Here is a 15,215-nt window from a genome sequence, read left to right as displayed (position 1 = left end):
AAAAGAGTATTAAACTAATCTTTTTTTTTTTGTTTGATGGAAAGGATTTTATTTCATAATATTTAAACTAGGAATTACAGAAGGAAGTCTGATCCTAAGGATCATTAGATGATAATCCATGCATAGCATGCAGATTACCAAACATAACAAGATTTCTACAACATTTTTCAGAGATAGTTTTAACAAAAGTAAAACCACCCTTGTCTGCCAGCATCTTGGTCAGAACAAAAGGTAGGGAAAACAACCAAAACTCAATTTTATTAAAAACTGGCAAGACTCCTGCATGCTTTGCTAGGCTGTGGGCGACTTCATTCCCCTGCCTGAAGTTGTGATGTAGCACCATCTTGTCCATTAGAGCCAGAAGCAACCTACATAAGTGAATAACAGATTCATAAGCTTTGTTTCCTTCGTTGATAAATGAAATTACCTGAGTAGCATCAGTCTCTATCTCCAAAGGAAAAAGCTTCCTCTTATTTGCAATACAAAGTCACTGGTAGAGTGCCATCAGCTCTGCGTGTATTGGAGTTTTAGGAGTAAATTTTGAAGCAAACCCTATCTTCCAGTCCCCATTATGGTTCCTAATAACTCCTCATATACCACCAACAGCTTTTGCCTTATCAAAAGCTCCATCAATATTCAATTTATACCAGCCAATTGGAGGTTTAGACCAACTAATTGTTATGTCAATTTTTTTGCCCCAGTTGGACTCACGATCAGTTAATAAATTAAATTCAATGGACTAATTAAAAATCCTTTTTAAGGAGATAGAGAATGTTGTGTTATTAATGTTGTTGTTGTTCCTTGTTAGCCAGATATTCCAAATTAAGAAAGGAAACAAAAAACTCCAGGATAGGTGTTTGTTTGGAAGATGTGGGTTTTTCTCTTTGAGGTACATGAGCCAATTTTGGTTACTCGTGTGGAAATTACTAGTATCAATGCCTAATTCATTCCATAGAGATTGGACCAGCGGGCATGTTATGAAAATGTGAGGGATACTGGTTCCTTACGGCAAATTGTGCATTGCTCGTTTATGTTCATACCTAAATGAGATAGATAACTACGGCAGGGTAATTTATTGTGATTACAAAGCCACAGGAAGAATTTGATTTTGTTGGGGCAGTGCAAAGTCCATATCCAATTGAAATCCAATATCGATGGGGTGGTGCCCTCAACTATTTCATAACACGATTTGGTAGTAAATATCCCATTTTCATTAAGGTCCCAGATTAGAGAGTCTTTATTATAATCACTTGAGATGTTAATGGATATGATGTTGCTTTTAATCTCCTGCGGAATATCCAAGGATATTTTATTAAAAATCCAATTATTTCTTGTTCTTATGTCCCTTATCTAAAGAGCGTTCTCTTCTTTGGTTAGGGGGCCAATCACATAGGTTCTAAGGTTGTTAGAGTTGGGGATCCATTTGTTTTCCAATAAGTTTAAGGAAGAGGAGGAGTGAATGGACCAGGACATTCCTTGTTGGCAAATTTTTCAACCTTTAATAATATTCTTCCAAATAAAGGATCCTTTTGACTAGGTTTTTGAGAATACTTACGGATCCTTGTAAGAGCCCATAAGTTTGTGGTGTTATTGGATAATCTCCATGCTAGGCTAGCTAACAACGATAAGTTCTTGGTTCTAGCCTTTCTTAATCCTAATCCTCCTTGAGATTTATTAGCAGTTATCAAATTCCAATTGGCAAGGTGCAACTTCTTTTTTTGATCAGTCGTACCCCAAAGGAAATTTCTTTGAATTTAGTCAATTTTTTTGAGTTTTGAGAGTATTTGGAGGTAACATTGTATATTGCATGTAATACGCTGGTTGACTAGAAAGAGTTTAGGATATTAGAGTAGCCCTACCAGCCAAGTATAGATTATCACTTTTCCACCCGAAAAGTTTAATTCTCATATTGTCAATAATGAATTGATAGTCTTTGTGTTTGGGTTACTATCAATAATTGAAAAGCCTAGATATTTACCAAAAGAGTTGTAAGTTTTTATACCTAGTAATAGGAAAATATTGGTACTAGATGCTTTCTTGCAATTTTTTGAAAAGATTAATCTGGACTTGGCGTAGTTAATAGATTGCCCAATCAAGAAGAGGGCTGTCTAAGGATGATAGATCAGTGCTATCAAAACTAGTAGGACTTTGCGATATATTAGACCAATTTGTAACCTCGTGATTAGTGGTGAATAAAGAGGTAAAATGGTCAATCGTATGGTTTAGGATTTCTTGATGGTTATCCATCCACTCACCATTACCATTCTTAAAGAAACCAACATGGTTTTGACGCTTCCTATTTGAGGCAGATATTTAAAAGAACCTAGTATTGGCGTCGCCCTCGTTAAGCCAGTTAATTCGAGATCTCATCCTCCAATAATCCTCTTCTAACTTAAGAATATTGTTATAATCTTTGATGAGATTCTCTTCTAAATTTTATAAAAACAGGCTATTAATGTAATGCGGGGAATTTTGGATATCTTTTAGTCTACCTAAAGAGTTTATTTTTATTCTTAGTAATATTACCAAAATTTTCCCTACCCCATGCTATTACAAATTCAGTGAATGATTCACTGGCTTCCAATAGGTCTCTATTTCTCCAATGGGTGGCGATCAAATTTCCGAAATTTGGATGTGTACACCAAATATTTTCTAGCCCGAAAACCTTCTTGTTAGGGAGATGGTAGTTATTTAATTTAACTAAAATAGATTTGTGGTCCGAGTGAGTTTTAGGAAGATGGGCAATAGAAACATTAGAAAATTTATTTAACCAGTCTTCGTTAACTAAAACACGATCTAATCTTTTCATAATTAACCCTTTCCTTTTTCTATGATTTGACCATGTGAATTTTCTTCCTTTGAAGTCTGGATCTAGAAGATTACAATACTCGATATTTTTCCATAATTTTGAAGCTCTAGATATATTCATGGGCCTGCCTCCTACTTTTTCGTTACAACTAGTAATATCATTAAAATCTCCCCCTAACAACCAAGGACCCTTGTAGGTATATGAGATTGATTTGAGGTAACCCCACATAAGATCACGATAGAGGCTCGTAGTGCTAGCATAAATTGCAGTAAACAACCAACTAAAATTAAAGGACGAACCTGAAGAAGGGCATGAATTTCTTGGCCATTTTTAGTGAAATGCTCAACAGTGACAACATTTTGATTCTAGAGAATGGCCATGGCACCAGCTTGACCCTCTGTTGGTACTTCAATAAGTTCAGAAAAATTGAACTCGTTTAGGAGAGGAGCATGCACCATCATCCTAGTTTCAAGAAGGGCCACCATGCATGGCCTATGAGTATCAATCAAATCCCTAAAGCTACAACGAAAATCAACGTTATTAGCACCTCTGACGTTCCAAAAGATTATAGTCGTGGCTCTATTCATCAGTGGTGCATGTTGATGGTTGACACTGGACTCCTCTCCACTAAGTTGTGCCTCCTCCTTCTTGATGGGACTAGAATTATGGCTTGCTTTCCTACTGTGGGATCTTGTGGTGGGCGAATGTGCAGCGAGCATTTGTACATGGTGCTCGGGCAACTGAATATGTATTTCTTGATCCATAATTTTGGGAAGAGAAGTATTTTTACCTCGAGTATTAAAATAATCATAAATACGGAAACAACTACTTTCTTTCGGTTGTCCTTTTCAATTTACCAATTTAATAGACCAAAATAACGACAAATAGAGAAGTTATCGTGGACCTTTTTCAAAAGGTCACAAATGTACCAAGTTCAAAGGTTAATTTCACGGGTATACAAAAAGCAAAGATATAATTCAGGTAAATAACAGAGACAATATTGAAATCGATTTACACGTCTTCACTGGATCTGTTATTTAATCTGTATTGCTGTAAGTAAATAAAACAGTAATCTTTCTGAAAAATAAAACAGAAAGTTAGTAGAAACAATTCTGAAAAATAATATTCGAACTTCAAAATAATTTTTGAAACGTTGAAGGAACAAATCGAGCCCACTGAATACATAGTGTGTCCTTAAGAAAAATTATTCCCCTCAAGTAACCGAGGTTATGGAATATATCCTCCCAGGATAGAACGATTAACTCACCGGAGTGTTGGTACCAAAAACGCCGATGATCAGCGAACCACTCGATGGCAGCAAAACACACTGGAATTTTAGTGCAGAAGAAGAAGAAGATAATCAGAAAATTTCGTAAGTAAATATTCTAGGATTTGAAGGTCTATTTATGGCCAACTGGTGATGTTTCTGAAGAGGTTTGCAACCTTTCAGAATAGTCATGACTGTTGGAATAGGTGTGACCCTCTGAAGAGGTTTGCAACCTTTCAGAACAGTCATGGCTGTTGGAACAGGTGTGACCCTCTGAAGAGGTTTGCAACCTTTCAGAATAGTCATGGCTATTGGAACAGGTGTGACACTGTTTCAGAACAGCCATGGCTGTTGGAAATTTTTGCGGGAAATTTAAAACGAATTTAAATTAATCCGGGAAAGAAAAACGGGCTAGACCGGACCGGGTCGCGGGTCATCCCTCCATTTCTTTTCCCACCATTTCCATTCACACCTCTTTTGTTATTATTTATTAAATAACAAACTCAACAATCCCCCACATGAATGGAGAATGGCTATAAACTTAAAGGAATGCACGGACGTGTGTGTGTTTCACAAACAAGAATTGATTGCATCTGGATAAGTAGGTTTTCCTTTGAACTTTTCGTAGTGAACTTATATCGGATATACTCGGTCAATCGGTAGATTTGATATCTTTGAACCGTCGAGCTTTGTTGTATACCTAGACAACATAAGTCACACAATCAATCCTTAACCATCTATGGTTCTCACGGTTGTGTTCGTTTCAGCCATGAACACCGCCTGGTTTCATGATGCTTAGAGAATGGGCCTTTACTTTCATTCTCCTTGAAGCGGCTTACACTTCACACTCACATAGGTGATTTCTAAACGTGTAATCCTAAAGACACACTATCTGGTCATATCCTGCCAGACTTAGCAAATCATTAAAAAGCTTTAAGCTTTATTGACTCATCAAAAAAGCCTTAATGCTTTACCTCGTTTTTGAACATTGTCTTCATCACGAGAATGGGTTGAGTTAGTTGACAATGTTGAACCGTCATTCATAACTTTGTTTGATCTCTTTGAACCTAGCTCTTGGGATCTCCAGTCTGCTAGGTAGAGTTACCGCCATGATGACTTGTCCTAGGCCTTTAACCCCATTCCCTTTGATGATCTTTCAACTGCCTCTCTAGATAGGCCTTTTGTAAGTGGATCCGACACGTTATCTCTTGACTTTACGTAGTCAATTGTGATAACACCACTAGAGAGTAGTTGTCTAATGGTATTGTGTCTCCGTCGGATATGACGAGATTTTCCGTTATACATAACGCTCCCTGCCCTACCTATTGCCACTTGACTATCACAATGTATACATATAGATGCCAAAGGTTTGGGCCAAAATGGAATATCTTCCAAGAAATTCCGGAGCCATTCAGATTCCATTGTAGAACGGGCGATGCACGTTTGTTTGGATGATTTCCAAGACACTGCTCCACCCCCAATTGTGAAAACATATCCACTCGTGGATTTAACTTCAGATGATCCGGTGATCCAATTTGCATCACTATATCCCTCGATCACGGAAGGATATTTGTTATAATGCAAAGCATAATTTTGGGTATGTTTCAGATACCCCAAAACTCGTTTCATTGCCATCCAATCTATTTGATTGGGATTACTTGTAAACCGACTCAGTTTGCTAATAGCACATGCTATATCTGGTTGCGTACAATTCATGATATACATCAAACTTTCCAATACTCTTGCATAGTCCAGTTGTGAGTCACTTTCACCTTCATTCTTTTGAAGTTCATAACTCACGTCAATTGGAGTCTTGGCAATTTTGAAATCCAAATACTTGAACTTGTCAAGTACCTTTTCAATGTAGTGAGACTGTGATAATGCTAGACCTTGTGAAGTCTTGCGAATTCTGATTCCTAAGATCACATCAGCAACTCCTAAGTCTTTCATGTCGAATTTGCTAGCCAACATGCGCTTTGTAGCATTTATATCTGCCATACTTTTGCTTATTATCAACATGTCATCGACATATAAACAAACAATGACTTCATGACCTGGAGTATTTTTAATGTAAACACATTTGTCACACTCGTTGATTTTAAATCAATTTGCTAACATTGTTTGATCAAATTTTGCATGCCATTATTTGGGTGCTTGTTTAAGTCCATAAAGCGACTTAACATGTTTGCACACTTTCTTTTCTTTACTAGGAAACACAAAACCCTCAGGTTGTTCCATGTAAATTTCTTCCTCCAATTCTCCATTTAGGAAAGCTGTTTTAACATCCATTTGATGGATTTCAAGACCATACACGGCCGCTAGTGCCACTAACACCCTAATAGATGTTATCCTCGTTACTGGCGAGTAAGTGTCAAAGTAATCAAGGCCTTCCTTTTGTCTATAACCTTTGACAACAAGTCTTGTCTTATATTTGTCAATAGTGCCATCAGCTTTAATTTTCTGTTTAAAGATCCATTTCGAACCTAAAGGCTTATTTCCTGGAGGAAGATCAACCAATTCCCATGTATGATTATCCAAAATTGATTGAATCTCACTATTGACTGCCTCTTTCCAAAATGCTGAATCAGAAGACGACATAGCTGCTTTAAAAGTTTGAGGCTCATTTTCAAGCAAGAATGTCACAAAATCTGGTCCAAAGGAAGTAGATGTTCTTTGACGTTTGCTACGCCTTGGATCTTCTATACTTGGAGTATTTTCCTTTGGTTCTTCCCGAGGTCGTTTAGGTCTTTCACTTAACGACTCGCTAAAAGTTTTATACGGATAGATCCTTTCAAAGAATTCAGCATTATCTGATTCCATTACCGTATTAACATGAATCTCAGGATTATCAGATTTATGAACCAAAAATCGACAAGCTTTACTATTTATAGCATATCCAATAAAAACGTAATCTACTGTTTTTGGTCCAATTTTAACCCTTTTAGGTAAAGACCTTTGCTAGACACCCCCACACTTTAAAATATTTCAAGTTGGATTTTCTTCCTTTCCGTTTTTCATATGGAACAAATTGCATTTTGCTGTGGGGTACTCTGTTGAGTATTCGGTTAGCTGTAAGGATAGCTTCCCCCCACAAACTCTGCGATAATCCGGAACTTATTAATAAAGAATTCATCATTTCTTTTAATGTCCGATTTTTCCTTTCCGCAATTCCATTGGATTGAGGTGTGTAAGGTGCAGTAGTTTGATGGATAATTCCATATTCCGAACATATTTCTGCAAACGGAGATTCATATTCTCCACCTCTATCACTTCTAATCATTTTGATCTTTTTATTCAATTGATTTTCTACCTCATTCTTGTATTGCTTAAATGCTTCAATTGCTTCATCCTTACTATTAAGCAAATAAACATAGCAATATCTAGTGCAATCGTCAATAAAAGTAATAAAATACTTTTTTCCACCTCTAGATGGTGTCGATCATATCGCAAATGTCAGTATTAAGTCTAAAGGATTTGAATTCCTTTCAACAGACTTATAAGGATGTTTTACAAACTTAGATTCAACACATATTTGACATTTCGATTTATTACACTCGAATTTAGGCAATACTTCTAAATTAATTAACTTCCACAAGGTTTTATAATTGACATGTCCTAAACGAATATGCCATAAATCATTTGACTCCAATAAATAAGAAGAAGCTGAAATTTTATTCATACTGTCAACAACCATTACATTGAGTTTGAAAAGGCCCTCCGTGAGGTAGCCTTTTCCAACATACATTTCGTTCTTGCTTACAACAACTTTATCAGAAACAAATACACATTTGAATCCATTCTTTACAAGTAAAGAAGTAGAAACTAAATTCTTCCTAATAGTAGGAACATGAAGAACGTTGTTGAGCGTTAACACCTTGCCGGAAGTCATCTTCAGGAATATCTTCCCATAACCTTCAATCTTGGTTGTTGCATTATTTCTCATGGAAATTTCTTCTTCCGGACCAGCAGTAGAGTAAGTCGCAAATGCTTCTTTGACAGCACAAACATGTCGAGTGGCTCCAGGGTTAATCCACCACTCCTTCGGATTTCCAACTAAATTGCATTCCGAAAGCATTGCGCAAAGATCATCAACATCATTATTCTTTTCCACTATGTTGGCTTGTCCTTTCTTATTATCCTTTTTCGGGAGACGACAATCAGGGCTCTTGTGATCAACTTTTCCACAATTGTAGCAGCTGCCCTTGAATTTCTTTTTGTTCTGCTCCTTAGTTTGTCCAGAAGACCTCTTCCTCTTCTTACTTTTTGGAGCAGTCTCCTCAACGATATTAGCTCCCATGATCGTTGAATTTCCACGAGACTTCTTCTCGGCTGTTTTGTTGTCTTCCTCGATCTTTAGACGTATCACAAGATCTTCCAACTTCATTTATTTACGCTTGTGCTTAAGATAGTTCTTGAAATCTCTCCACGAAGGAGGCAATTTTTCAATCATAGCAGCCACTTGAAATGCTTCATTTACGACCATACCTTCAGCAATAAGGTCGTGAAAAACAAGTTGAAGCTCCTGAACTTGGGTTCCCACAGTTTTGTTGTCTATCATTTTATAGTCTAGAAACTTGGCAACCACGAACTTCTTCAAGCATGCATCTTCTGTCTTGTACTTCTTCTCAAGTGCGTCCCATAATTCTTTCGAAGTATTCATTGCACTGTACACATTGTACAAGTCATCTTCTAAAGCACTTAAGATATAGCCTTTGCAAAGAAAATCTGCCTGCTTCCATGCCTCAACAACCATGAACTTTTCATTGTCCGGCATGTCCGCAGCAGGCACTGGAGGCTCTTCACTAGTGAATTTCTGCATACCAAGTGTGGTAAGCCAGAAGAACATCCTTTGCTGCCATCCTTTAAAGTTGGTTTCGGAAAATTTCCCCGGTTTCTTAGCCGGAGGAACAGCAGTGCGGCTTGACGAGGCTATCGTCGTTGCACCAACACTCGCAGAAGGATTTCCATTTTCATTTGCCATTTCTTACTGTCAACAACAGAAGAAATCAATTAATGGCAAAACCAAAATAATAAATAATACTGTAATCAATAAACAGTACGTAATAAAAACAACTAAGGTTTTTATATACTGTTTTACAGAAAAACGATGAAGTTTTTATGTTCTTCAAATCGTTTTCTGAATTTCAATACTGTGATGAAGTTTTTATATCTTCAAATCAGAATAGTAAAATTCAGACAGAATACAAAATATAATATATATAATTTTCCTTAAGATTGTTATTTAAACTGTACTGCTGTAAGTAAATAAAACAGTAATCTTTCTGAAAAATAAAACAGAAAGTTAGTAGAAACAATTCTGAAAAATAATATTCGAACTTCAAAATAATTTTTGAAACGTTGAAGGAACAAATCGAGCCCACTGAATACACAGTGTGTCCTTAAGAAAAATTATTCCCCTCAAGTACCCGAGGTTATGGAATATATCCTCCCAGGATAGAACGATTTAACTCACCGGAGTGTCGGTACCAAAAATGCCGATGATCAGCGAACCACTCGATGGCAGCAAAACACACTGGAATTTTAGTGCAGAAGAAGAAGAAGATAATCAGAAAATTTCGTAAGTAAATATTCTGGGATTTGAAGGTCTATTTATGGCCAACTTGGTGATGTTTCTGAAGAGGTTTGCAACCTTTCAGAACAGTCATGACTGTTGGAACAGGTGTGACCCTCTGAAGAGGTTTGCAACCTTTCAGAATAGTCATGGCTGTTGGAACAGGTGTGACACTGTTTCAGAACAGCCATGGCTGTTGGAAATTTTTGCGGGAAATTTAAAACGAATTTAAATTAATCCGGGAAAGAAAAACGGGCTAGACCGGACCGGGTCGCGGGTCATCCCTCCATTTTTTTTTCCACCATTTTCCATTCACACCTCTTTTGTTATTATTTATTAAATAACAAACCCAACAGGATCTTCAGTTGGTGGCCGCCTATCACTAGAGTCAAGAAACTTAAACACTCTCTGTAGCAGTCATTGCTGATGAGAGCCATATAAAGGAGTTATTAGTTAAGTCTATCTAGTTTAGTTATTTCTATTCTAGTCCAGTAGTATTTACTTTTTCAATTAAGTCCTCTTAGGTTCTAGTAGCAGGACATGTGTCATTTTGTTAATTGGTTTGTTACACAAAACCAGCTGTCTTTTTCTTCTTTCGTTAGGCATATATTGCCAGTCCTTGCATTCAGAAACGTTTCCAGATACAACAAAATTGACATTTTAAATTCTTTTTCCTTCATTTATTGTTTCATTGTTTTTCTCTTAAATCTTCATAGTAGCAGACTGCTACAAATTGGTATCCAAAGCTCGATCCTGGCAATTCAAGGATGGTGGATAAACATAAAAATCAGTCCGATGATGACGGACTTAGAAGGGTTGAAGTTCAGCTACAAGTTTTCATGAAAAAATCGGAACAGAGGATGGATAAAGTAGAGGAGAAGCAAGGGAGTTTTTAAGCTTATATGGTGGAGTTTTCTGACTCGTCGAAGCGGATTGAAAGGATTGAGGAGATGTTGGTGCAAATGAGCGGTCAAAACAAGGCGAAACACTCTTCATCAGTTCGGTCTTCCGTCTCTGGAATCCATGGCGGACCTTCTTTGGAAGCAAGCCTCTCGTCGGTTGGAGGTAATTTACAGAGCTACACTCCTCCAATTTCACCTTCCATTACCACAGGGCTTCGAGCAGTACCGTTATCCTCACCACCTCAGCTAGGAAGTGTCTCAGCTAATTCACGATCCCAAGTTGAAAACATTACTGGAATTTCCTTGAACCCTTCAGCTGCAGCTTTCAGACCACCCTCTCACTCTTATCCTTTAACTACCAGAACCTATATTCCACCAAGAACCTCTTATCTTATAAACAACCAGCCAAGTAACCCACCAACTTATTCATATCAAATGGCCTCTCAACCACTAGTTCCCCAGTCAAATCCTTACCCAATGTACACACAACCATTTTTACCCCAATCATATCCTTTTACAGTTACCCAAAGTATGGCTAACCTCTATGAGCCATATTCGACTTGTCCGATAACTCAGCCCGTGACAAACACAATAACACAGTCCTTATCCATTCCATTTGGAACTTTTCAGCAGATCCCACTGGTTGGCACTTCTCAGAATCAAAACGGGCCTGACTCTCATGGATCCACATCCAAACTACCGGAAGCCAAGTTATTATTTCCGGAGTTTGATGAATAAATTCTAGGAGTTGGTTGAGAAGATGTCAAAAGTTTTTTGATTTATACCAAGTGGCGGATGATGAAAAAATTGATTATGTGGCTATTCATTTAAAGGATTTTGCGGACCATTGGTTTGATAGGTATTTAGCTGATCATGATGGTACTGTATCTTGGGCCCAATTTTGTTACGATATATGTGAACGTTTTGGTGATAATGATCCGGTGGAGATTGTTAAAGAATTCAATCGACTTGAACAAACCACTGATGTGGAGACTTACCAGAGGTGATTCGATGAGTTAAAAAGCTTAATGATGATCCTTAATCCTGCGTTAAAAGAACCCCATTTTGTGTGTTGCTTTATTGGTGGGCTTAAACCGGACATATTACCACTCGTACAGTTTGCTCGGCCCAAAACTTTATTGGCAGGTTACAAGTGTGCTAAGTTTCATGAGAGATCCTTCAATGCATTTTATAAGCAAATGGATAAACAATGGTTGGCTAAATCCTATCACAAAAACTCGCAGTCCAGCTATAAGCCCATATTACCCAAGCCCACTCTACCCAAGAACCCACCTGCTGTGAACACCCGTAATCCAAATTCAAAGAATATGACTCTAGAAATGTCGAGGGAGAGGAATCTATGCTATAAATGCCATGACACCTATTTCCCTGAACATGTTTGTAAAAATGAAACTCTTAATGCTATGGAAGCTGAGGAGTTTGTTGATGCAGTAGATGGATTGGAGGAACAAGAGGGAGGGGTTGTGGCGGAACTGGGCCAGGAACAAGCTGAAGTAACCTTAAATGCTATAATGGGTCGGAGCGAGGTCCCTTCAACAATTAGAATTACTGGATGGGTCAAGGGCCAAAAGGTTGTGGTATTGTTGGATAGTGGGTCAACCCATAGTTTCGTAGATCCCATGATAGTGAAGTCCAGTTCAGGTGGGGTAGAAGAATTGGGCAGACCCATGGAGGTTAAAGTGGCCAATGGCCAATACCTCAAATGCAAGCATGTGTGCAGGAAATTCGAATGGAAAATGCAAGACAAGAAATTCATCTTTGACATTAGATTGCTGAAAGTAGGGGGTTGTGACATTGCTCTGGGAATGGATTGGGTTGACACTATTTCACCAATAGTGTTGCACACAAAGCCATTGAGTGTCTCGTTCATTTACGAGTCAGAAATAATTACATTAAAGGGTTGTCCAGATGATGGGAAAGTTTCTAAGGTGGATACTAAAGTCATTTCCAAATTACTCAGCAAAGCACAATGTAACTTTGCGGCTCAAATGTTCTTGATGAACTTAACAGAAAATGATCAGGTGATTCCCCAAGCAGTGAGCAAGTTGTTGGGCCAGTTCGAGGGCTTGTTCCAAGAGCCCAAAAGTTGCGTCCTAGTCGTGATTGTGACCATGCCATAGAGCTGGTTCCAGGAGCTGAGCCCATAAATTTAAGGCCTTATTGATATTCGTTTGAGCAGAAAAATGCCATTGAAGAGATCGTAGCGGAAATGTTGAAGGCCCAAACAGTTGCCAGAAGTGTTTCACCATTTGCCTCACCTGTCCTTTTTGGTTAAAAAGAAAGATTCTAGTTGGCGTATGTGCGTGGATTATCGCAAGTTGAATGAGGCCGCTGTTAAGAATAAATATCGCATACCAGTTGTTGAAGACTTATTTGATGAGCTACATGGATCAAGAATTTACAATAAGTTAGATTTAAGGTCCGGTTATCATCAAATTCGTATGAATAAAGGGGATGAATACAAAATAGCTTTTCGCACACAACATGGGCTATGTGAATTTAAAGTCATGCCTTTTGGGTTGACGAATGCCCCAGCCACCTTTCAAGCACTTATGAACTAGATCTTTGGGCCTTATTTGAGGCAATTTGTGCTTGTATTTTTTGATGACATTCTTGTTTACAGTGGGTCAATGGCAGAACACCTGAAGCATTTACAAATGGTGTTTGAGTTGTTGAAAGCAAACCAACTGTTGATCAAGAAGTCAAAATGCAGTTTCGGCCAAGACAAAGTTGAATATTTGGGCCATGTCATTTCGAAACATGGGGTGAGTACTGATGAGTCTAAAATCAAAGCTATGCTAGATTGGACCCAGCCCAAATCAGTCAAGGAATTGAGGGGATTCTTGGGCCTCACGGGCTACTATAGAAGGTTTATCAGAAATTTTGCTACAATTAGTAAGCCCTTGACTAGCCTATTAAAAAAAGGAAATTTCAGCTGGTCCATGGAAGCAACCCAAGCTTTTGAAGAGCTGAAGCAAGCCATGGTCCAAGGCCCAGTATTAGCCCTGCCAAATTTCGCAATACCTTTCATTGTGGAAGTAGATGCTAGTGGAAAGGGAATAGGGGCAGCTTTAATGTAAAATGGGAGGCCCATTGCCTTTATCAGTCAAGCACTAAGCTCAAGGCACATGGGGCTTCCAATATTTGAAAAGGAGCTAATTGCACTATTGTATGCTGTCGGTAAGTGGCGACATTATCTACAACCTAATCATTTTATCATCAAGACAGACCATTTTAGCCTTACATTCCTCAAAGATCAGAAGTTGACCACCTCATTGCAGCACAAGGGAGTCACTAAGATATTGGGTCTTAGCTATAAGATTCATTATCGAAAAGGGGCTGAAAATGTAGCCGCAGATGAACTCTCAAGGAAGTATGATGAGGGTGATTGTGCCGGACTGACAGTTTTTCAACCGAAATGGGCTGAAGATATTTTTAGAAAGTTATCAAAATGATGCACTTGTTCAAGACACTTCCATTCAGTTATCTGTAGATCCTAATGCAGTTCCAGGGGTGCAGATCCGAGATGGTATTATCAGGCAAAATGGAAGAGTTTGGGTGGGAAATCATGGTGAGCTCCGGCAAAAGTTAAGTAAGGAGATGCATTCATCACCCTGGGGAGGTCACTCTCGTATACATGCTACACAATAGAGGCTTAGAAACTTATTCTATTGGCCTACTTTATTACAGGATGTCAAGAATTATGTCAAGGAATGTGAGACCTGCCAGAGAAATAAGGGGGAGAGTGTTGCTTACCCTGGCCTGCTCCAACCACTGCCAATACCTTCGCGAGCCTGGGAACATGTTGCAATGGACTTCATCAGTGGATTGCCTAAATCCAATGGTAAAGATTCAAACTTGTGGTAATAGATAGATTCACAAAGTTTGATCATTTCTTTGCCCTTGCTCATCCTTACATAGTTAATCAAGTCTCTCAAGTGTTCTTAGATAATATATGCAAGTTACATGGAATGCCAAGCTCAATAATTTCAGACAGGGATCCAATTTTTGTTAGCACTTTCTGGAAGGAGCTATTCAAGGGGTTACATGTACAATTAAAACCAAGTACTGCTTATCATCCGTAAACGGATGGGCAATCAGAAAGGTTGAACCGATGTCTGGAGACATACCTTAGATGCATGACGGGTCATAAACCTTCTGAGTGGAGCAAATGGTTGGCATAGGCTGAACTTTGGTACAATTTGAATTTTCACTCAGCAATTGGTATGACGCCCTTCAAGGCTCTATATGGGTATGATCATCCCCAACCCACATTCGAGCTGGTGGCTCAAACAAAGCTTAAATCTGCAGACTTAGTCTTAAGAGAAAGGCAATTGATGTCCAAGGTCCTCCATGATAATCTCACAAAGGCACAAGCAAGGATGAAGAATTATACTGATGGAAGAAGAGAAACTTTACTGTAGGGGATTGGGTGTTCTTGAAATTACAGCCTTATCGGTAAACCTCTGTGGCAGTGAGGAAAAATTTGAAGCTCTCAGCTCGCTATTTCGGTCCTTATGAAGTAATCAGAAAGATTGGTTCAGTTGCCTACGGACTCCGCTTGCCATTGGGATCGAAGATACATCCTGTGTTCCACGTTTCACAATTGAAAAAGAAAATTGGGGAGAAGACTTTTGCCACCCA

At 38.4% G+C, this 15,215-nt stretch overlaps 1 protein-coding gene across 1 annotated transcript; it reads left to right on the top strand.

Annotated features, from left to right (window-relative positions):
• The first annotated feature begins 11,578 nt into the window (after positions 1-11,578).
• On the top strand, positions 11,579-13,651 carry LOC109244596. The gene is made up of 4 exons (XM_019411712.1): positions 11,579-12,542; positions 12,593-12,696; positions 12,851-12,978; positions 13,195-13,651. The coding sequence occupies exons 1-4, from the start codon at positions 11,579-11,581 to the stop codon at positions 13,649-13,651; spliced, it is 1,653 nt and encodes a 550-aa protein (XP_019267257.1).
• Positions 13,652-15,215: the final 1,564 nt, after the last annotated feature.

The sequence above is a fragment of the Nicotiana attenuata genome, unplaced genomic scaffold (assembly GCF_001879085.1).
Source record: "Nicotiana attenuata strain UT unplaced genomic scaffold, NIATTr2, whole genome shotgun sequence".
NCBI lineage: Eukaryota > Viridiplantae > Streptophyta > Magnoliopsida > Solanales > Solanaceae > Nicotiana > Nicotiana attenuata.
This window is presented reverse-complemented; position numbering and strand designations above follow the sequence as displayed.